General features: G+C 35.2%; 2 protein-coding genes across 9 annotated transcripts in view; one reads left to right on the plus strand and one right to left on the minus strand.

The window, feature by feature from the left end:
- Positions 1-21,176, plus strand: part of ctu2 (cytosolic thiouridylase subunit 2 homolog (S. pombe)) — a 32,801-nt gene extending 11,625 nt beyond the window's left edge. For 2 of the 5 annotated variants that reach the window (XM_087259134.1, XM_087259133.1), the window contains 8 exons: positions 1,420-1,555; positions 1,630-1,761; positions 9,276-9,367; positions 9,464-9,570; positions 10,973-11,090; positions 14,534-14,600; positions 16,374-16,432; positions 20,499-21,176. In XM_087259134.1, coding sequence (XP_087115260.1) covers positions 1,420-1,555; positions 1,630-1,761; positions 9,276-9,367; positions 9,464-9,570; positions 10,973-11,090; positions 14,534-14,600; positions 16,374-16,432; positions 20,499-20,553 — 766 coding nt within the window. In that variant the 3' untranslated portion in view covers positions 20,554-21,176. 5 annotated transcript variants of the gene reach the window in all.
- The window catches only part of piezo1 (piezo type mechanosensitive ion channel component 1 (Er blood group)), a 197,037-nt gene continuing 192,657 nt past the window's right edge, over positions 20,722-25,101 (minus strand). For all 4 annotated transcript variants that reach the window (XM_087261899.1, XM_087261902.1, XM_087261900.1 and 1 more), the window contains one exon: positions 20,722-23,657. In XM_087261899.1, the coding sequence (XP_087118025.1) occupies positions 23,402-23,657 (256 nt within the window). In that variant the 3' untranslated portion in view covers positions 20,722-23,401. The remainder of the gene's footprint in view (positions 23,658-25,101) is intronic.

A 25,101-nucleotide genomic window follows, 5' to 3' on the forward strand; every position in this document is an offset into this window, starting at 1 on the left:
AAGGGGTTCAAAATCCAGATTTGAACCATTTTATTTGTAGGAATATTTTCACATCCTTAAAAGTGTTTACAGAAGTGCCTCTGGGGCATTTTGTATATTAGAACAGTAATTGGTGAATGTTTTCATTAACTGAATATATATTAAGATAAAACATTTGCTTTAAATCTTGATCTAGGCTTTAAAGTAACATTAAACAAAACATTAACCAAAAATATGTGATATCAACCAAAACATTTAAATAAAAAAAATTACTTGCTGTTTAAGTATCATGAAGTGGTTCCAAGTTTTTCTGTTAAACACAAAAGAAGATATTTTTGAAAAATGTTGGAAAGTGGGAGTCATTGACATCCACAGCAGGGAGTGGGGGGGGTGGGGTGGTGGGTGGATACTATGGAAGTACATAGCTTCAACATTCTTTAAAATGTCTTCTTTTGTGTTCTACAGAAGTTTAAAACAAGTGGAGGTAGAGGAAATGGTGGGTTTTCATTTTTGGGTGAGCTGTCCCTTTAACATACTTTAAACATTAACATGTTCACGGTTCTGTGATGTCAATTAATGGAAACATTAAGGGAGAATATATATATATATATATATATATATATATATATATATATATATATATATATATATATATATATATATATATATATATATATATATATATATATATATATATATCCCCCTTTAATAAGGTTTTCGTTAATGAACTCATTTTTTAATGAAGTCTCTCAAAGCTTTGAAAAATGTAATGGCTCTATCGTAAGTTATTATGAATCTGTATTTGGTGTCTTATGAATGTCTTCTATTTTGTTTCTCTGTTTCGTTCTTCTATTTAATTTCTTTTATCTTTGTACCTTTTGTTTTTGATGCCTGCTGTTTTTCTTTTCTTGTAACTGTAATTTACCAATGCACAATAAAAACACATCTATCCATCCATCCATCCATCCATCCATCCAATCCTATCTGATCTATGTCACACGATGTATTTTGTGGTTTTAATTTATATTTATTAATATATCTCTTATGAGCTGAGTGATATGACACGATGCGTAAACATGCATTAAACATTTATATTCAACAGTTTACTACATGCGTTTGTTGGCTCAATATCACAATATGCATGTTAAACTAAAAAAATCTACAAATTAAATAGAAATTAAAAGTATTCCAAGCTGAAGAAATGTATAATCTCTTCTGTATTTTGTTGATATAAGATGCTCCATGCCTAGTTGCACTGGCTATTAGCTCTATAATGCTGGTCTCATTTTTAAAATAAGTCCCACATACATAGTAGATTTTCATTCTAAGGCATTTCTAATACTTAGATTAAAGAAACAATATTAATAAATATCACCATTTAAATTCCACTATCGAATTACAGCATAACGTCTCAGTTCCATGGCATTTGTATTGGTACAGGCAGCACCTGATTCTGCATGTTGCCCGTGAGAACAGCTACTCAAAGGTGATGATGGGAGAAAGCTGTTCACGACTGGCTGTCAAGCTGCTCAGTAACATCGCTCTGGGCCGCGGAGCAGCGCTGGCTTCAGACACGGTGAGAAAAGAGGGTCCTGAACTGTTAAACGCCCATTTCTTATACGAGCATGAAGACTAAAGCTGTTTTTGTAGGGTTTCTCTGATCCTCGGTTTGGAGATGTGGTGATTGTGCGGCCCATGAGGGACTATTCCTCTAAAGAGATCACCTTCTACAACCGAATGTTTCATGTGCCCTCTGTGTTTATCCCAGGACTGGATACCAAGGTGAGAGTCTGTGGTCAGGCTGAAAGTGATGTCACTCTTTGTCATCTGCTGCTCACATTTTTTATGCCTTCAGTCATGTGTGTCTTTCAAATGTTATTACGTCAAAGCTTAGTTGAAGATCTTAGTACGTTACATTACAGCCTCTTTTTCCACGTTAAATGGAGCTAATGACTAAATTGTTTAGATTCTTATTTTGGTCATTTTTATATAGATCAGGGGTCTCAACCTCAAATTGGTAGTTTAAATTGCTATGAAAATACTACAAATAATAGGCAGAATAATTATTATTCTGGCCCAACCAATTTTATTGCCCCAGGAGCATATGAACATCAGAAAGCAGTTTGGGTAACTTTACTGGCAGTTGTTCTTCTCAATTTTCCCAGAGATGGGTTGCGGCTGGAAGGGCATCTGCTGCGTAAAAACTTGCTGGATAAATTGGCGGTTCATTCTGCTGTGGTGACCCCGGATTAATAAAGGGACTAAGCCGACAAGAAAATGAATGAATGAATGTTCTTCTCAATATCTTTCTTTTTTTGTATTCACTTTAACAAGTTCAATTCAACTAACAGTACAGTTTACTAATGTACATAGTTTTTATGCAAATGTTAATAAGCATATGAGGAAACTGTTAAATGTGACTATTTGAATCGAATATAAGCTAAATTATCATATTTGTGATAATATAATAAGTTTGTGATTAGATAATAAGTTGTATAAAAGTGATAATGATCAAATGACCCTTAAATATTTACAAAAATAGAGCTTTAGTAAAAATAGAGCACTTACGGAAATAGAAATAAAACGCATGTGTGTTTTACTCTAGAAAAATGAAAGTAAAACTATAAATACTAAAGTAAAACTATAAATGTTAACTAGTTGGCGGGTCAAAACCACAAGTGGCTAGATGCAACTGCACAACTATGATATTGGTTTAAAAAATATGTGTTGGCGGGCCAAATCTCACTATATTTTTGTCGTCAGTTGTGGGCCAGAGGGAGGGGGAGGTCGGGCCGCAAATTGTCTGCAGGACGGCAGTTCGAGAGCTCTGATTTAGATACAGATTTAACCCAAAATCATTCACTTATTCATTTTCCTTTGGCTTGACCTAAAATCAATTGCAAATATACCAAAGTGAAAAAAAAAAATATATATATATGTTTAACAATAAGGCTGCGTCTCCACCGAAGCATTTTTTTCTTAAGCTGGGTATTTCTTTTCTGTTGTTGTCAATGATAGCACTGCATTTTAGGAGGGCCTACAGTGCACCTATGCTTGATGTTTTTTAGTTGTAAGTTGAACAACTCAGCGCCCAGCAGTGTCACTTTGAGCTAGTCATCAAATCACAGTGGAGGAGGGGTTAAAAGTCCCTTTTAAGGCAGGTCATTTTACATGGTGGCCATCTTTAAAATGCCGCTTTGGCATTCTGTTTGAATGGGGAAACATCAAATTCTCTAAAATTTCTTGCCAAGCTTATGATTAAATCGCATATTCGAAATCACTAATAAAATTAAACAACAATTTGCCTCTTAAAGGTGCTGTATGCAATTTCTCAACCCAGTGATTGAACTAGGTATTGCACCCCTAGTTTAAAACACGCAAGCGCAGGTTGCCGGATTGACAACAGCTTGCCTAACTATCGAGCCTAAAGGCTGAAATAAGTGATTTAAGAAACAGCATGCGATATAATATGAAGGAATATTTTCCATATTAAAAGGAGTTTTTGATGCAGTTGCAGATTTTTTGTATTTTTTACTTCCTGTTGTGGTCTGTGTGTTTAACGTGCAAAGAAATATGGATAAGACCAAGGAAGCACTTTTTGAAGGCAAGTTTCAGTATAAAACAATTAATGTCGCATCACCATGCTCTGTTTTAATGGAATTTGATACCGCATGGCGAACGGAAAGAAAAACCTCCACATTTGGTTCTTGGTCCTTTAAGGTAATCAAAAATCGCTGCTTACATGGTAGAGTATTGGTGTCCATGTAAAAAAGACAGCGCATTCCAATGCCTTTCAGCATGAGCCCTCAAATGTGTCTTTAAGTTTCACGTGTTTCCTCCTTAAACGCAACAAAAGCGTATGCTTTGCGTTGTTGTTTCAGAATCCTTGTGAAACAAAGCCATACTTTAGAATGCTTTGAGTTTAAGCAAATTTGATGAACGCGATCATGCGTGTTGAATCTTAAGGTAGTCATTTTGGCTGTGTTGTGGTGATATGTATCATAGCACCCAACTGAAAAAAAATGAAGCGCTGCACTGCAAAAACGCTCACAGCTTAGCTTTTTAGAACATCAATCACGTTTCTGCTGCCCAAAAACATTTCAATGGACACGCAACCTAAAGAGATAGGTTTGAGATGATAAACACAATAAAACAATGCAAGTAAAGTCACAATGCAGTAAAAAACATAGTAAAATGTATCTACAAATACATTTACTTGTTCATATATACATATGTTCAAGTTTATGAACAGAGTTTATTATAAATGTATAAAAGTCTGATAATGTTTCTTCCAATTTTCAAACTAAAATGATGTCTTATTTGTAGTTACTTTGCGGAAAATTACGTTTTGACCGAATAACAAATGTTTTACCTTTTTGTTGTTGTTTTTTTTTTTTGTTAGTTATTGAAAATCAGTTTTTTTGTTTTGTTTTGTTTTTTTTACCAAATATTGGCCATTTGTCAAAAATGCTTAGTCTAAATAGCATCCTATTTATTTTTAATTAGGAATAAATGTCATCAGTAGTTCAATACAAACACATTCCCATAAACTGTAAATCCAGAGAAACTGGATTTTCCTGTAATTTGAAAAAAATAAATACTTATTGAGGACTTCACAGAAAAATGACTGCTAATCAAATACAAAGGAATAAGAATAAAATGAGTTATATCATAGTCCATGTGTACTTTATTTCCTGTGAGAATAGTTTGCATATTTTGATGGTTTAATTACACAAATAAACTTATCATAAGCAAATATTGTGCATACATCCTTTTGGCCACTACTGAATTTGAGTACATACATTTATATTATGTATGTGTTTTTTATGTCTTTTATGCCTCTGATACCTCAGATTCCTCCTGGTTCCCCATGTGGCTCGTCCTACTTAATGTTCAAGCAAGTGTGCAGGAGAGCTTTACATGATTCCCTCATTAGGCTTTAAGTGTTTTTTAAGACTTTGTATCTTGTACTGACACACACTGAAGTCCAACCTGAATCACTGTGCAATTATTTTCAAAAAATGTTCTTCAAAAAATTTCACACCGAGTTTCTTTGTACAGAAAAGTCTGGCAATGTGTGCAGACTTTGTAAATATAATTTTCATCAGTAAAGTAAAAAGCACTGAATGTGCTGACAAAACATTGAATTGGCAAACTGAAGCAGGTTTACAGAAGTATATGTATGTTTATGTGTTTAAAAATACTTTAATGTTTACACAATACTAATTTTCACATTTACATTTACTTATTTCAGATGGTTTGTCATAATGATAACTAATCTAAACTAGTTTAAAGTATGAATTTGCTCAGTCAGTTATTTTTGAAAAGGTTTTTATTCTTTGAAAACAATAAACACTGGTGATTCCTTCTAGCTGTGTACAAGCAACAAAACGAAAAACAAAAACATGCATTAGACGCATAAAATCATCTTTTACAATTCAGTTCTATTCAATTTGAGTTATTTGTATAGCGCATTTCAGAATAGATATAGTTCTAAAGCAGTCATAGAAAAGATGCATGTTATTACCAAGCGGCAACATCCCGCTCTCCCTCGGAAAGCCAATACAGAAATAACTGAAACTGCAATTCATCGAAATTTCGCTCATCCTGGCTCTATAATAGAGCAAATTTCAATTGAACCCACTGTTAGAATGGCCAACTTTACAGCAGTTTACAGCCTGGTACAAAGAACGATTTTGGTTCATATAGCTAATACTACCCTTCATGACAACTGTGAGGGGGGTGAATTTTTTTATAACTCATTTGTTTGCTTTATAATAGGCCATATTAAGTTTGCATAATTAAGGGCGTGGCCACTTGAGTGACAGCTAGGTCTCACTGGTCGTGTCACTTCATCCTCAGCTGACTCTGGCAGATTAGCCACTGAATTCAGCATATTCATCGTATTTTTGTGTTGTTTATGTGGCTTTCCACAGTCAGTTGCTTTTTGGACTTATCTCTTACAAATATCAGATGATATGGGATGCTGTGTGCACTTAACTGGGCTCACAAACCATTCACCTGGCCTCCGGTTCCCATGTGGGTAAAGTTATAAACTTGTATACCATATCTGTAAATGTATTTGTTTTATTTAAGATCATTTATCATTTATATTTTTCTTTAGAGCTGTAAAGCACTCCAGAATCTGACAGATTGATTAGCTGTAGGCTCTAGAACAGCCATCTGAAGCGTTGTCATACAGTGTTATGCTGGATTTCATCAATAGTCTTACATTTACTAAGACAGACAATATTTTAAGTGTTTGAAAGTAATTCACGTTTTCCTCCTGTTGAAAAATGTCATAAGAACAATGCTTTAGTGGCTCAATGTATTATAACAGTGTTTTAAAAGACTAAACACTTTATTGATACAGTGTACAGCCAAGTATATGTGGTCAGAATACAAACGAGTCACAGGTAATAAAGTATTAGGCGTTTTCCCAAAGTAAAGTCTGTCTAAACCAGGTCCAAGCAAAATGCCAGCAGGTTTCTGTAGCTCCGCTTACTCTCCGCCTCTTTGCCCTTTTTTTGGTATCCCGCCGTGGGTGCGATGACGCGTGAACAAAATGGAAACCTATGGGTGACATCACGGATACTACGTCAATATATTTTACCGTCTATGATTATTACATTTCAGTAAGGAGGAAAGTAGGGATGTAACTATTCACCTGACTCACTATAGGATATGATTCACGATACTAACCTCACGATTCACAATTTTGTCACGATTTTTTAACAAAATTATATGTGACAAATTTGAACTGAAGAGCTCTTTTTCATTTTTTCTGAAATGCTGCACAATTTTTTTTACAAAATAAATTTTTTTTGCCATAACTAAATTAGAATTTTAATACAAAATCCAAATAAAAAAGTGAATAATACAGACTAAAGACTTAATATGAACAAACTAAAACTGTAACTGTGCAGCTACATTAAAAATTTTAAACGAATTACAAATAAATAAAAAAAAAAATCAACAATACAAATTAAAAAAGGCTCTTTAATACAAACTAAAACTGTGACTGTGCTGGGATTTAACTGTTTTTTTTTGTTTCGTTTTTTTTTTTGTTTTTTTTTAAAGAAATATCAGAATATCTATGTTTTCTGATATAAGCTGAGGTCTTTGCACATTTACAATGTATACTGCTGATGAAAAAATCTTTCACTGGGGACTGAGATGGCTGGGCGTGGAGAGGAAAGCCTTTCCTAAACCAGTGAGCAGTGTGTACATAGGTGGTCCCCTCTGCTCCAGGGAACTGGCCACTGGTATACAATACTGATTATAAAACATAATATATGATATAATAAGCAAATTATTACAAGATGCATAAACCAAATTAAGGCTGCATGGTGGCGCAGAAGGTAGCACATTCGCCTTACAGCAAGAAGGTTGCTGGTTCAAGCCTCATCTGGGTCAGTTGATGTTTCTGTGTGGAGTTAGTATGTTCTTCCCATGTTCGCGTGGGTTTCCCCTGGGTGCTCCAGTTTCCCAGTGATGGGTTGCGGCTGGAAGGGCATCCGCTGCATAAAACGTATGCTGGATAAGTTGGCGGTTCATTCCGCTGTGGCAACCCCAGATTAATAAAGAGACTAAGCTCAAAAGAAAATTAATGAACGAATAAATGAATGAATGAAACCAAATTGAAAAAGAGGGTACAAAAGGAACAATGATGTGAAGGTAAAGCAAGTTTGCGCCTGTAAACACAGCGCGACCTCTGTTCAAAACATGTATCACAAAGTTTGTAGTGCAGGGCACAAAAGCATTAAGCGCGTGTCCGTGTCCACTTTTGCTATTATAAGGATGGAAAAATCCGCTCTGCGCCATGACGCATGGTCTAACAGTGTTGAGCTTATTTCCTTAATGAGTTTTAGGTGTGTTTTGAGAATAAACCAATCAGAGTCTCATCTCACATTCACTTTAAGAGTCAGTTGCGTCGCACCATGATGCATTTGCTATTTACATTGCGGACTTTGTAAGTGGAAAAACTTTAAGGATAAAGAATGAGCCTCCTCCAGTCGGCCTTAACTATCACTGTGTTGTACGCACAGACATCCATTAGCCTACGTAATTAATTTTGTTTGTCAAGCGCTAAGATTTTTTCAAAACTATTTCTAAATTTAGATATTTTTGTATTGCTGTACGTCCTGCGTGTTTTAAGCAATGTGTAAGCACAAAACACAAATAACACACTCTGCGCTGGACTTTAGACCTGCTTTCAGCTGGTCTATTGAATAGTCTATTTTAGTTCTTCAAAATAGCAACGCGCCAACAATGTGTCGTAACGCAACCCTTTTCTAGACCGAAACACCAATGAGTCCTCAAAGTGGCACAACTGGATTTGCTATTTAAAATATTGAAAATGGGAAAATTAAGGTTGCGCTGGTCTGAAAATAGCAACATGTCGGGGCAAACAGGTTTTGCGCCTTCTTGCGCTGGGTGTATGATAGCGTCCGAAGTGTTTATAAGAAATTGTCTGGTGCATATTGAGACTAAAGAGTGTGTTTCTGTTTAATTGTGAATATTAATTTGAAAAAGTAAACTATTATATTTCACTTTTTTATTTGGCTTTCCTAAACAGCAACTTTTCGTTTAAGTATTCAAAATATTTGTAAAAATTAAATTATTTTAAGCTTGACCATTTAAAAATCATTCACTTTAAAAAAAAAAAAAAAAAAAGTTTTTAGTGTTTTTCAAGCTCATTTAAAAGAGTATTTTGGGGAGGACAACTTGTTTTATGTTAAATTCACACTGTAAAAAACCCTGGGTTCCAAACAATCAATTTGTGTTGAGACGACATTAAGGAATTTTAGTTAACATGTTAGTTTTTACAAATTTAAGTTGATTGAACATAAAACAATTAAGAATTGTGCTTCAGCTCATTTTAAATAAGTAGTGTTTGAACAAACCGCAAACAAAATTTTTTGAGTGTACTGAAAAACAAATAAGTTAACTCCATGTTGTCCCAAAACAAATTGATTGTGTGGAACCCAGCAACTTTCACAGTGTTGAAATTTTCAATTTGGCAAAATATTTTGCCCTAAACATTTTGTAAAGTTAACCTAAGTAATGCTTTAAAAGAGCACATCTCTAGTTTGCAAAATTTGCAAACTAATTTGCTAAATAATTTGTTAATTTGCAAAATAAACAGATCAACACCTCTGAAAAGATGGCCTTGGAATATCGACAACCTCAATATCAATTACATTGACATTAAATCTGTTTACTTTTGATTACATTGCTTAAGACTTTAGTATCAGCAGTATTGGAAAAATTGTTAAACTGCTTTTGTATTTCAGAGCCATGATAAAGCCAGTATCCAGAGACTGACGGAGAGTTTCGTCACCAACCTGCAGGCTGATTTCCCTTCCACTGTTAGCACCATCTACAGGTAACAGACCTGATCTGAAAACTCTGTTGTTGTCCATTGATCATTTAAACTGACGTTTGAACCAGCTTGTCTATTTTCTAAATGGTTTCTCTGCAGAACTAGTGAGAAGCTTCATACAGTCAGGCCTCCTCAAAGTCAAAGCACTGAACCAGAACCTGCCTCCAAATGCCTACTGTGTCTCTGTGCTCTTGACACTACAGCAGGTTAGTTATTCATCCAACAATGGACACGTAAGTTTGAAAATTAGAGTTGGGAGGTTGCTTCATGTTAGACATTGCCTGATATGTAAATATTAGATTTTTTTTTTTTTCGATATTCATGCATTTTTTTCAATAATTTTACTCAATTCAACGTATTAACTAACAAACAAATAATAAGTGTAGTATCACTGCAAGTGATTGCAGTACCTAAGCATGGATTTTGCCTAAATGAAAAGAAATTTTTTGTAAATTATGCATAATTACACAATAGACCAATTTAAAAATTTGTGGTGAAGATTGATATCGATGTGATGTGGGTGTTTTATTCCTGTCAGACTGCTCAAAAAGGTATAAAAGAGCAATAATAGTGCTTACAGCTGTTACAACATAATTTAAACCAACAAAAAGATGTAATTCTGATAACATGCCAAATAGATGTTACTTTCTTGACAATGTATAATTATTTAATTGAACCGCGAGTCTTTACTCAAAGTAATTAACAATACCTAAACTTTCATTTTAAAGTGTAGTTTAAAGCACATTAGTACTTGCATGTAAAGTTGATGTATCGTATGTGTTCTACCTGTGAAACATTAAACACTGTAGAGAGGAAAAAGAGTTATCCTCCTTATCAAAGAGCTGCGCTGGATTACCCCCAAATGCAAAGTTTATTTCAGAATATCAGTGGAATTTTGATAAATTTCCACTGGAGGGGCAACTTAATTATTATTTTATGTTCAATCCACTTAAATTCGTAAAAACGATTAATCGATTAGTGTTATGACAACTAAAAGGAATTGTGTGGAACCCAGCATTTTTTACAGTGTACACACAATATGTGGGACATTACATGGTAATCATTTATATAGATAAACCATAAAGATAAACTGATAAACCATAAAGGAATGAGTAGGGAAGCAGTATCTTTAAAGGGATAGTTCACCTAAAAATGTATATATTCTCACCATTTACTCACACTTAAGTGGTTCTAAACGTTTGTGAATTTATTTGTTCTGTTGAACATAAAAGAAGATATTCTGAGGAATGTAGAAGACCAGCCTTTGACATGCATATTAGGAACAGAAATACTTTTAAAGTATTTACTCGTAATTCTTCAGTATATCTACTTTTGTTTTCAAGAGAAGAAAGAAACTCAAGCGAAGAATGGTTAAATGATGATATAACTGTTTTTGGGTAAATGGCCCTTTTAAATATCTTATAGTTTACATCCATATTCATATGGCCAACTTTGCTTGCTAGAAAATCTCATTTAATCATTTAAAAATAAAAATATCAAGTTCTAAAAGCCAGTTTGACCACTAGAAGCTGTTTTTTGTCAATGTTTATTAATAAACAAGCTTTTCTGCAGATAAAGCTTCTGCGTTTCATGCTACATTGATCTCAGAGCAGCTTTCCCAGCTCAGACTTCAGGAGGGGTCTGTGGATCTAGTGGCAGGGTGTTCAGATCAGTGTTGTGTAGAGGATCAGACCTGTGGGACCTCAGGCTGCTGCTCCTCAAAGAGGTGTGTTATGGCTGAAATTTTCTTCTCTTTAGTTTTCTGCTGCATCTTTATTTGCATACTTATACAACGACCTAAAAGTATGCATGGTCTTCTAAGGGAAAAATTACATACTTTTAAGTGTTTTGGGAAATACTACTTCATAATTGTGTCTCTAAAGGGACGGTTCACCCAAAAATTAAAAATTCTGCAACGATAACTCATGGCAGTTATCAACTTCTTGATTTAGTGGCTAATTTGTATGATTTTGTATAATCTCATTCATAGTATTTAGTACAATTGAATCATTCCCCAATGACTGTTAGGTTTAGGGGTGAGTGGCGCGGTTTGGTGCCATGCCTTCTCACACTTTGTCCGAACCCAAGTTCGATTCCCCCTCTTCTCTGGTTTGTGTTCACACCCGTTATTTTCCATCTGAAGCCCGGTACGCTTGTGTCATCCAGTTGCTGTTTTGTGTACAGCTTTTACCAGGTGATGGCCATGAAAGCTAATCGCTAAAATGGAGTCGTCTGCATATCACAGCCATTCTGCTTTTACTGAATCTTTCAATTTTAGTACCAAAACCAAAATGCAGATAGCCACTTGAGTCTATTTGCTGCAAAAACAGAACATCACTCGATGTCTGCAAAAGTCATTTTTGGTGGAGACAAGCAGACAATTATCACTGGTTGCACTAGGTCAGTTCCGCTTGTCACCAAGGTAGGCGATACACAGACACACACACATAAATGGACGTTATGAAAACCAAAGTTTGTTGTACAGTTTGCAGTTCACTTTCATTATTTGCTATGATTGCATTTATATCAGAAGGGAACCGCACCAGAATCGCATGACCCGTACCCCAGAACACCTCTACGGACTCGGGTACGGTTCACGGCTGGGCACCCGAATTCAGAAGACAAGTTCACTCTAGCTAAGCCTACCTTACTTTGACGTCAGACAAATCTGGGTGCAGACCAAAGGTGCTAGTATGAAAGCACCCTTACTCACCCTTTTACTCAAACTTTTATAAGTTTCTTTTTTAAATAAATAGTTTGTAAATCTTCATTTTTGGATGAGCTCTCCCTTTAACCTGCCATTCTGTTACTTTTTTATGCATTTTATCACCCTCAGCTGCATCCCGATTCACTAAAACATGTTCCCTTTAAGTCATGTACATAAAAAAAGGAAGATTTTGAAGTATTTGTATTTTAACATATTTCTCATTATATATGAGTAAACTTAAATGCATTACTTCAATTTATAGCATAGTCCAAAATTGCCTGTAAAAACATCCTGCCGTCATCAGTGCACAAAGAATCTTGAGATATTCAGGGATGTGAAGGATCTGACAGTCATGCTCTTCCTTATCTGAGAAATAAAGGATGCTTTTGGAGCCTCATTTAAAGGAGGCTTTGAACTGAGACGGCCTTCGTCATGCTGCAATCACACAAATGGCCTACAAATCACACCGCTATTATTTCACAGTTAACATTCTCCACATTTGTTTTTATGTTACTCCCAAGAGATGAAGTAGCACATTAATCTGTCATTCGCAGTTCTTTCATGCAGAGAATTCTGCTTGTGTTTGCATAATGATGCCTTCAGAAGTTAAAGGCGCAATATGTAATATTGTGATTTTATTTTTTTTTTTCATCAAAATATAATATAGTAATAATTATTTCAACCAAAGTCCCTTTAAAACAAGTAATTTCATTTGGCAGCCTTCTTTAAAACGTCTCTGGCATTCTGTCCGAATTGGGAAACCTCAAATTCTCCAAAACTATTAGCCAAGCTTACGATTATGTTACATATTTGGAATCACCAATAAAATTAAACAGCAGCTGTCTCATAAGTTTCATTTCAACGTCTGAATCAAAATCGGCATATTTTCAAGCTGCCTAAGCTAATGCGCATGCTCACTCGAAAGGAACAAGATCACGACACCAACCTCATTTATGGCCATTCTACACATTATCTTCCTCTGGATAATGCTCATCTGATCACGCTGCTCTTCTCAAATAATTCACAACTTGGTCTTGATGGTGAATCTTCTCCAGAAATGACAGTGACTGTTCACAAGTTTGTGGGCCTTTGTGGGAGTTGTCGTTGTTGTCATGTTATGCGTGTTTGACAGGACGAACTGTACCTTATGTTTATTTCATACAGATTACAAAACCAGAAAACTTTTGTTTTTAAGTGCACTTGGTTCATTTAAAAGTACAGATTTCTAACTTTACAGCTATACAGTTGAAACCAGAAGTTTACACACACTCTAAAACAAGGAACATAACCATTTTTTTATGTTTGATGGTAATCATAAAAGTTTTACTATTTTTTTATCATTTACATTTGCTAAATGTCAGAATAACAAGAGAATTATTATAAAAAAAAAATTTGGAGAATTATTTTATTAATTTCTAGACAGTCAAAAGTTTACATACATTTCCTTTTTTTTTTTTTTTTTTTTTTTTTTGCTTTTAAACTGTATAACTTTGGTCAAATGTTTTGGGTATCCAAACCTTTTTGAACCTTTTTCAACTCTGCCCACATATTTTCTATAGAAGTGAGATCAGGGCTTTGTGATGGCCACTCCAGAACATTCCCTCTGTTGTCCTTAAAGCACATTTTAACTAATTTGGCAGTATGCTTAGGGTCATGGTCTGTTTGAAAGACCCATTTGTGGCCAAGTTTTCATTTCCTGGTTGACGTCTTGAGATTTTGCTTTAGTTTTTCTACATTTCTCCAAATAATATTCTTTTTTCCCAGTGTAATTTAGGAAATTGTAATCTGGCTTTTTTGTTAATTCTGGGTCGTTGATTTTCCCATGTTGACACACAACAAACAAACACAGTGTGTTTAAGGTTTTCCTTAAATACTGTTCTACAGTTGTGCCTCCTATTCACTCAAATTTTGTCAATTAGCCAATCAGAAACTTCCAAAACCTTGACACCATCATTTGCGCTTTTTCAGAGGCAGAATAATCTTATTGTATGTAAACTTGACTTTCAAGAAAAGTTATAACAATGTCTCAAAAAAAATCTCATTATTCTGCTATTAAGCACAACAGAAACAAATTTGATAATCCTAGCTTACCTAAAAGAGAAAAAGCTTAGTCACATTAACATCTGACTTTTTTTTTTTTTTTTTTTTTTAGTTGTACAGTGTATGTAAACTTCTGGTTTCAACTGTAACTGTATTGTGTGTTTGTTTACCACAAAAAAGCTTCTTCCCTAGAAAACCATCTATATCGATCAATAATTGGCTCCTGTACTAGTATTTATTCGCCATATTGACCGTTACACTTTTCCTCATTCAAAACTAAACGAGTGACATATCTTGTGTATTCTAGTCTTTGTTTCAACATATGATTTGGGACACTATTCCATTTTGGAATATTATAAGGATGTCATTTGAATTGTTTAAGTTGTTAATATGCCTCTTTTTATACTTTGACTACTTTTCAGGACGCCTGTGCAGCAGGACCTGAAGACTCTCCTGTGTTACAGCTGCAGGCTCACTGTTAAAGACATGGTGAGTGTGATTAAGCTTAGCACTCATGGCTCATTCATGCAGTCTAATAGGCCCTTTTCACAAGACTGTTATGACTTGTTTAATTGTCATCATAATGTAAAATCCTTGAAAGTTTTTAATGTCTTGATTTTTAGAAAAATGTATGAACATTAATATGTATTTATGTTTGTATTATATCATTTTGGCATCAACTTACAAAAAAACTAATTACCGCTTATGCGAGGTGTTTCTAATGCAGCGTTTACGGGGCTGAGAGTAAGGCCCAATCCCAATTTTATTTTTGTACCCTTTCCTCTTCCCCTTCCCCTTGGTCCATAATGCCGAGTGTGAAGGGGAAGGGCTTTAAATTTTACCCCTAAGAATTGGGACACCACCACAGTGCTTGCACAAATCATCATATGTCATCGCAATCTCTTGCTTCAAATGAGATCAGACAATGGTGACTGCTGTAGTTTTTCCAGTTGTTATTTTTTGGTTTTTATTTTCAGGAAATCACAGAAGGTGATTCACAACATGGTCTTGATGGTTATCATAATGATCTAATGTGGCAATAAGATCGTAAATATACTGTGCATTTACACCGTGGCCGTATTCATCAATGTACACACCAAAACAACATTAACATTATAGCAGACACTGTAAAAAGGTCATTCCCAACCACTAGACTTTACTGACAGGGTATTCCAGTGTCATCCAGTGTCAGAATGTTGTAGAAGTTTTTATTTTAGCGTTTTTTTTGTTTTTTTTGAGCATGACGGTGAATGTATTTAAACGCGCTTGTTTGTTGTAAAAATTTGCAATAATGACAAAAAATACTAATTTGTGGATCTCCTTACTTCCGTGTGCAGCTGTGGCCGGTGTATTCTGGAAAATTTTCTTATTTTCTTATATAATTTTAATTTATCCCTTGGTTTCAAGTGTGGATTGTGAAAAATCTCCAATCGAAGGGCTATCTACCCCTTGCCCTTAGCTTTTCGCCTTCAAGCTAAAGAGAAATGGGACACCCCATTCAGTCTATCTCTGACTACTGATTCTGACATGATCTGGCATCCCAGCAGTGCCCGGCTGTTTAATGTACTACCATATGGAACAGATATATAATTTATACTCTATTTTTGTAATATACATGAAATAACTTTAATATTCACATTTGAATGACAGTTTTCATTGACTACTGGACTTGCAGTTTTGATTAACTTGCAGACTGTGGAATATTTGTTTTTGGGTTTTTCATACTTCTAGCTTGCCATTAAAAGAACAATTGTATTATATATTGCATTAACCTCTTAAGGCCAAAGGTGTTTTTTACATGCATTTTTTTATCTCTCTTTGCTATTTGGGCTTATTGAAACCTAATTAGAATAAAACCTAAGTATCATCTTTGATATGATGTACTTTTAGAGAAAAATGATGTCCATATATGTGGACTCGTGGTCTGAATTTACATAAAACACTTTTTTTTCTGACTGTTTTTTTTAATGCATACAGTATATAACACATTTTTTGAATATGTTTTGACTATCAGAGAGTAAAAACAATTTTTCCCCCCATTTTGGACAGTTATAAATAGTGTTTGGGACATTTTGTATGCTGCAAAACAGTTGCAGGATGAAACTGTATGTCTAACAAAATATAAAACATTCAAAGTATTTTAAATAGCCACGTAAGAGCTAAAAAGTGCTGTCCAGATATGTGGCCACTAAGCCCCTGGAGGTTAAGGTAGAAAAAATAGAAATGTATATCAGTCGTAAATGAGCTTCTTTTCTCCTACAGGCAGCAGTAAACACTCTTCCACCGTACATCTTAACAGAAGCAGAGAAACGACAAAGAAGGTATTTTATTCAGAATTATCATTTGCTTTGCCTTTCAAAACCAATATTCTTCAGCTATCAGGAACAATGCAAAGGATTTGAGACTGTCAAGTGTCCAAAATAAGAAATACAACCCCTTAAACGTGCTACAGATGGCTCATGCCCTAATCGTGTTTTTTTTTGGAAGCCATACAGTAGCATTGTGCGAGAATAAGCTCTAGTAAACTCATTAATTTCTGCCACAGCTTTTCAGAACCTATTTCCACTTCCTCATGTTCAAATCTTCCACAATGCCATCTGTAAGGACACAATCTTTGATGATTAACAACTTCTTTAGCCCGTTTTCACACACGCAAAACTATGCAATTATAATTTGTATTTAGAAAATATTACAGGTCTAAACAGGGAGGCTCAGCATTTAGAACTGTCTGTCGCCTCACAGCAAGAAGGTCGCTGGTTTGAGTCCCGGCTGGGCCAGTTGGCATTTCTGTCTGGAGTTTGCATGTTCTCCCCGTGTTGGCATGGGTTTCCTTCACATGCTACGTTTCTACCGCAGTTGCGATACAGGTGAATTGGATGAACTAAATTGGCTGTAGGGTGGCGCAGTGGGTAGTGCTCTCGCCTCACAGCAAGAAGGTCACTGGTTCGAGCCCTGGCTGTTGCATGTTCTCCCTGTGTTGGCATGGGTTTCCTCCGAGTGCTTCGCTTTCCCCTACAGCCCAAAGACATGCACTGTAAGTCAATTGGGTTGGCTAAATTGTCCATAGTGTATGTGTGTGAATGCGTGTATGCAGCTGGAAGGATATCCGCTGCGTTAAACATATGCTGGATAAGTTGGTGGTTCATTCTGCTGTGGTGACCTCTGATAAAAAAAGGGACTAAGTCAAAAAGAAAATGAATTAATTTGATCAAATTTCATAAACGCAATCCTGAACACATGGAACGCCCACATGTACAACACAGACACTCCTACCACTCTAATATACACAGAAATGTAAGTCTACTCTGAATTAATATATGAAATTACAAACATCAGCTGAAAATAATTGGAACTCAAACATTGTTTTGGAAAACCAGTCTTGTCTCTTTAGGACTCAAGTTATTGAAAAAAAAGTTGTAACCATTGACTTCCATAGTAATTGTTTTTCCTACTATAGAAGTCAATAAAGACCGTTTATAACTTTTTTCAATTTTCTATTTGCTCAACGTAAAGAAACTCATAAAGGTTTGGAATCACTTGAGGACGAGAAAATTTTACATTTTTTTGTGAACTACCTTTATTACTGGATTTCCATCACCGGGTGTTAGAGTTAACTGCTCTATTACTGTGAAGCTGCTTTGCAATATTTTCTATTTATAAGTTGCTAGGTAAATAAATGTGTTCCACTCCACTTTTAAAAAAAGCACTCGCAAACTTTCCATCACTTGTTCCCTGTCGCCATTTCAAAGTGCGCATGAACTGGAAGCTGCCACTTATTTATTTTTATATCGTGATGCATTTCCTATAGAAACAGAATGTTAAATGAGAAAACAGCGGGTGTGGCTTGTTTTTTTTTTTTTTTTTTTTACTTTGAGCTGATTGGATATAGTAAAGTAGGCATTTCATTCAGAAGGATCAGGAAAAGAGTTTGCGGAGAGTTATTAAATCCTAACAGACACCTCTTCATTGTTTCTGTTTGTTGTCATAGTGCTGTCAAAACTGACAGTTGGAGGGGCGTGGTTAAGTATGTTAGCCCCACCCAATACCTCAGACAGATGTAATCTGAGAATTAAACAGAAAACAAACAGGACATGCATTTTCAGATTTAAATTAAAGATTTGCAAACATATATTTTTTTCCCAAGTGACCTGCACAGATGTTCACCACACAACTAGCAATGTGAGCTAGCAAATCAATATATTTAGATTTGTTGTGATGGTTAAGTGATCGAGGGAAGTTTACATGCACATACCCTTGGTTTTGACAGAGGGAGCAAGTCTGCTTTGTATATCCACTCTAGCACCTATATGTCCCAGAATGCGATGTGATCTTGACGTCATAACAAAGTAGTTCCCAAGTGCTCAAAGGTTTAGAGCTTAGGCCTTAAATTTCCTGGAGAGCCGCAGCTCTGCACAGATTTGCTCCAACCCTAATCAAACACAGCTGATATAGTACTGTCTAGTAGTCGTGAACAGCTTGATTATTTGCATCAGCTGTCTTCGATTAGGGTTGGAGCAAAACGGTGCAGAGCTGCAGCTCTTCAGGAACTGAGTTTGAGACCTGTGCTTTAGAGCAGTGTTTTCAATGATGTTCCTGGAGGACCACCAGCACTGCATGCTTTAGATGTCTGCTTTGTTTGTTACACCCATTACAGGTCTTACAGTCCCTGTTAATGTGCTGATGATCTGAATCAGGTGTGTTTAGTGACGGAGATCTGGAAAATGTGCAGAGCTGGTGGTCCTCAAGGAATGTGGTTGAGAAACACTGCTTTAGAGCAGGGGTGTCCAAACTTGCAGTGTCCTGCATAGTTTAGCTCCAACTTCCTTCAACGCACCTCCCTGGATGTTTCTAGTATTGACCTTATTCTGCAATGCAGAAGTGCTCTTGTTTTTGTGAACTTCTGATTCAGTTGCCTATGGAACTAGGAACAATAAACAACAGAAAATGGACGAGTGTGTTCATGAATATACAGCCAAAGCAGATTAATATAATAAGAACATATCAGTTTGCTAACATCAAGCAGCAGTATGAGCTGTTTTTAATATATAATGCTGTGTTTACACCAGACACAGCATACGCTGATAAATCACACGTTAATAGACGCGTGAACATTTTGAGTATACTTTATTCATTCGGGCATCCAATCTGCTTCATTCGCACATCAAATTCACTTCACAGTAGACGCGGATTTGTATCATAGGTAGGGCTTCGTTGCTAAATGGCTAACATAGATTTTATCGAGAGAGAGGCTGTTTATGTGCATTATGAAGGCGGAAAAACAGCGTTCATTCGTACAGAGCTGTGTCTGAGTCCCCTAGATCCATTCTGAGGTGCACCCAGCTCTGTGACTTCATCAACTCCTGCAGAAACTAAATCTGGGTGATGGAGGCTTTCAGCTGTGCTTCAGATTGAGCTGAGCCCAGATTGATCAACTGTTGTCTTGTGTCGGCATGAGGATTTCCCCTCGGGACACCAAAAACAGGCACTACGTCATACGCATGCTCCTACAAGAGAAAGCTCTTGATTGGTTAATGTAATGTAAATGGCTGAAGTTCATCTTTTGCAACTTGATTGATTCGTCACGTCAATCGCCCAAAATGCACAAAACACTCAACTGGCGCTGCTTCATTTGCACGAATCATGCCGCAGGATGTCTAGGCGTGTCTTTGCATTGACTAAACATGTAAATCACTCGCGCCGGGAATCTCCAGCCAAAAAGATTCAAATCCTAGATAAAAAATAAAGCTGTGGTCACACTGCACTTTTCTCCCCATAGACTTTCAATCACATGCACGCAAATGCATCAGACCGGAAATGCAAGGTTGTGCGTCAAGTTTTGCAGTTCGCTGCGTTGCAATTTCAAGCTTGGTGAACTCTGAACTGCGAAATCGCATCACTTGACTGTGTGAGACCAATTGAAGACCGAAACATGACCTCTCTGAACAGAAATTTAAAATATAAAGCAATCGCTCGCTTTTTTAATGTCTCATTATCTTGTGTAATCCTGCCCTTTTTCAACAGAATTGCACACGCTCAAACTCGAGTTTGACAGCAGATTTAGGTCAGTACCTAGAAAGAGCTTGATTAGCTAGTTTAGGTGAGTTTAATTGGGGTTGGAACTAAAAATGCAGGACACCAGCCTCCAGGACTATGGTTGGACACCCCTGCTTTAGAGCATTCCATTTAAACACATTCAGGTGTTCTGCCAGTTGTGCAATGTAATCAATGACGTACATCTGAGGGAACGATATGGAGGGAAGTTAGCAAGTGAACGGAATAACACATTGGACTGGAATGCAGCTATTATGTATAAAAAACAAAACACGGCAATCTAATTTCATCACACTCAACTCACCAGATTTACAGCTCACTGTTTTTCTTTCACAGATCTCAGATGAAGGTGGAGATCAGTGAATATCTTCTGGAGGAGGACCAGGACTAGCAGTTATTTGTAGGGCTGATCACTCTGTCTTTTTGATAACTGCTGTTTGTGGTTGCTGGAAATAACTTAAAGCTAAAACATACCAATATACCATTGTAAACATTTCACTATTTGTCATCTTTGTAAATGAATAATAAAAAAAAAAAAGTCAAACATTTTTGACTTGAGTACATTAACGCAGTCAATATTACAGTAATTTATTTGTGCAGACAGGCAACATTCTTGAATTTCCTAATTTAGCAAACTGCTTACTCAGCAAGGAATTTTTTACAGGCTCACATTTGCATAACCATACATACAGTGGAAACGATTCTTCCAGCCGCGGCGGATGACATTTGGCACACTCATTACACATCATGCGCACGTAAGACGTATATGATTAAAAACATCATCCTCACAACCTTAAATCGCTAAGCACAGCATTCCAGCGCTGAGCCAATGGAAGCAAACAATACAGCTGTCAGATGTCCAAGGATTTGACGGACATTTTAATGATTTCAAGTGTTTGATCAGAGACTGTAAAAACAAAATACTAAATGGCTCTCATCCGAAGATACTTTGGCTTGTAAACACTGCTGTAGTAACAGAATAAAAAGTTTAAATTATTTATTAAAAAAAAAAAAGATCTCACAAAACCTGTCAAAAAGCTTGTCTGGGTCATATTTTACCCCCAAATACCATAGCAAATAAGGATTCAGTATTCATTTTAAATTTAGCACAAAGAAACCGAGATCTGTTTTTAAAAGATTTAAGATTCGGTTTTGATTAAAGGTTTAATTCTTTAAAGTATAAATAATTATCTTCCTTTTTTGTGTATTCACGCAATTTCTTTTTCTTCTCAGACTTTCAACATTCTCATGAATCACAAGTGTACAGGCTTACACAATTCTGATTTCATTTTCATTTCATTTCTTAAGTTACAAAGTTGTAATTCTGGAATATTAACTATAAAACCAGCAAACAAAACAAAAATCAGAAAATTCTGACCTAGTTGCAAGATTATAGGCTTTCCCAGAGTCATATTTTCCAATTGTAACTTCATAGTTCAGGCGGAGAGAAGTAAACTTCCATTTGAAATTTTGTTAGTTCCAACTGCATAAGATAAATTCACAATTGTAAGAGAATTAAACGGGAGACATAAATGCGTTAAGAAAATATTAATATAAAAAAAAAATTGCAATATCTGGGTTAAGTTTCTGATAAAAGCTCGCAAATTGATTTTTTTTTCTCAATTACAACTATTGTAATTCGCATTTGCACATTTATAAGTTTTCTCACAATTCTGACTAAAGAAAATGTTATTTAAATTAAGTTACAAAGTCATAATTCCAAGAAACAAACTTTAAGATGCAAAAAAGGTGTTAATTCTGAGTTTATAGGATTTGTTCCAGTGTTTGCAATTAAATTAAACTTTCATTTGACTGAGATTGTGGTTTGTTTGTTTTTTTCTCAATTTTGAGCTGATAATATTTCTCACAGCTCTTTTCCTAAGAATTGTGAGAAGTTTACAAAACATTTTGCAATTGACATTTTTTTCTCACTTTAAACTATTTTTTTGGTTAAGTTATTGAAACAAAAACAATAAAAATTGAATGTCACAATTGAGGGATTTTGTTCAGTATTAAAAACTTTCTTTTTTTATTATATTTATTAATATTTATTATTTATTTATTTATTTTTTGCATTTGCAAGTTTATAAGCTTTCTCACAATTCTGACATTTTCTTGCAATTCTACATTTTTTCAGTTAGTATTTTATTTTCTCAGAACTGCAAGTTAAACTCGACTTGCTGGCAACTTTCTTCTCAAAATTGTAAAATCAGAGAAGTAAAAAAGAATTTAGAGTTTGTTTTATAGCTTTCCCCTATATTTTCCCTTTAAATATATAGTAATTGCAATAGTTTCATTTTAGTCGCGAGATGTAAACTTCCATTTGCAATTTTGTTATTTCCAATTGAAGAAAAATAAAAATAAAAATCATAATTGTAAGATAAAATAAACGCCAGACATAAATGCACTGGGGAAACATTTCTCATCCAAAGAGCCAAGTTTATAAAACATTTCACAATATTATAAGATTTCGCTATAGACTTTTTTCCGCTCACTTTAAGCTATTTCTGGGTTAAGTTTCTGAGGAAAAAACTCCCTTCCCCCTCAAAATTACATCTTTCTAAGAGTTCTCACAATTCTAACTTAAATGACTTTTTTTAAGTTACAAAGTTGTAATTACAGGAAAACTATGAAAGTATTTTTTGCACATTCAATTTTACTGAAATTGTGATTTTATTTCTCGCAGTTTTTGCTTTTTTCCTCAGAATTGTGAAGTTTAACACTTTGCTTTTTTCTCACTTTTTAAATTATTTTTGTTTAAAGTTTTTGAGAAAAAAAAAACAATTTAAATGTCAGAACAGCAAGATAATCTCTGACTTTCACTTTTATTCTCCAAATAAAAAGAAAGATTTCTGAGTTTGTATAATAGCATTCCCCTTGCATATTTTCCCTTTAAATTTTTGTGTGTTGGTAAGAAGCATCAATAACCCTATGGATGAAATCTGACCCAGAAATGGTTTTGTTCGACTTGCTCTACTAGTGTTTAGGAGTTTGAAGGTCCTGCCACTCTGCGTCCAGCGGTTGCTTTGAGTCTTCAGGTCCTGATGGCGAATGTGTGTATGTGAGTCCATCACATCGGAAACCAAAACAGAGGGGAAACCTGACCTCTATCATCCACCCGTTGAGTGCAAAGAAGCCAACAGCGTCCATCAATGCAGCTCCACAGCGCTGGAAAAATGGCTATAGATCTGCTGTTCAAACGACACTGAATATACAACGTCACCAACAGTAAAAGCCTTTCAGTTGTGATTCTTCTCTCTCGTCCACTTGATCATGGTCTCTGGAGAGCGATAGAGGAAGATGAGTTTGGAGTAGAGCTCTTCCTCCAGCTCCAGTTCTCCGGTTTCCCGCACAAGGAAGATGTCCATGCAGAGTTTGAGGATCCGGTCGGCGCAGGGCAGCTCCTCGAACATGATGGAGTGAGAAATCTCACTGAAAAAACCTCGCACAAACTTGCCAATCACCAGAACCACTGACACGTACAGACCCATGATGCTGGAGGAGGAGAAAACACCACGGTAAACACCAACGGATTTAAAATTTACCCAAAAATGAACATTTACTCACTGTTTACTCACCCCCAAGTGGTTATAAACCTTTATAGATTTGTTGAGCACAAAAAGAAGATATTTTGAAGAAAACATGTAATAATATGGAAGTCAGTGCTTACTGGTTTTGCAGATTTCTTCAAAATATCTACTTCTGTGTAGAAAGAAACTCAAAAAGGTTTAAAACAAGTGAAGGGAGAGTAACGAATTACACAATTTACCTTTTTGGGTAAACTACCCCTTTAATTATAAGAATATAAAAGCGTACTCTGAACACTTAAAGCCAAATATCAAATTCCCTGATTTTTCCAATAAAAAATTGAATTTACATTCACATCTAATGAATCTTGCATAAATTATATTAATATAATATTAAAATGGTTTGCATTGCATGATTTTAATAGCACCTTTGAGGACAATAATGGATAAGCAGGGCCAAGTAACAATTTATTTTTTTATTTTGTCATCAGTACTTCAGTTTTTGAAGTTCTCATTTTGAAGTCAAAGGTCCTAAAATGTATATTGGTATATCATGCTGTAAATGAAGGGAAACGGAATTTAAAAAAAAAAACAACAACAATAAGGCACACAAAACAGATTAATATAAAAATACTGTACATAAAAATGACATTTTAATAAATAGAGACAAACATTTAAAGTGATCAACAAAAAACCCAGGTTTTCCTTGACTTTTAATTTCTGGAATAGACTTTGTTCAATTCCATAATATGGAACCCCAGTGAGAAGCAGTGAAATGTTTGCAGTATTAGTATAATTATTGAAGAGTTTTTTATGCTCAACGTGGCTGCATTTACTTTGTATGTAATTAAAATAATATACATTGAATACTTTTCATATTGAAGTATTCTACTTATTTTGTAATTGCAAAAAGTTTTAAAACACTATATATTTCTGTGATTGTGAAGATTGTTTTTTACATTTAGTTCAGAAAACTGTGATGCAATATCACTTAAAATTTGTGGCAAATAATAAGTAACAATAATAATAATATTAATAATAAAAGACATTTAGTGAAAAAATGGTGAAGCTAAAAACACTTCTTTTGCCATTCTATGGATCAGAGGATCCTCAAAGAATGTATGATTTCCACCACACCACTGACAATGGCTTGACAGCAAACACTGTTTTAGGTATATTACAGAAATTGAAATACTAGCTCATATCCCGAGAGAGTTACGGGACTTCTGGATCTTCCGCGTGTGAAAAACAAAGCAGATGAGAGAAAGTATTAATTAAATCCCATGTAAAAACAAATGTAAAAAATTATTGACTGGGATTTTTGACTGTTTGGCACCATCTTGTGACTGAATAATGTGCAGATTAGTGTATACTCCATCAGCTGTTTTAGTTTCAGCTTTGCATTTAAAAAA

This window comes from Danio rerio, chromosome 7 (assembly GCF_052040795.2).
Source record: "Danio rerio strain M-AB ecotype USA chromosome 7, GRCz13ab, whole genome shotgun sequence".
Taxonomy (NCBI): Eukaryota; Metazoa; Chordata; class Actinopteri; order Cypriniformes; family Danionidae; genus Danio; species Danio rerio.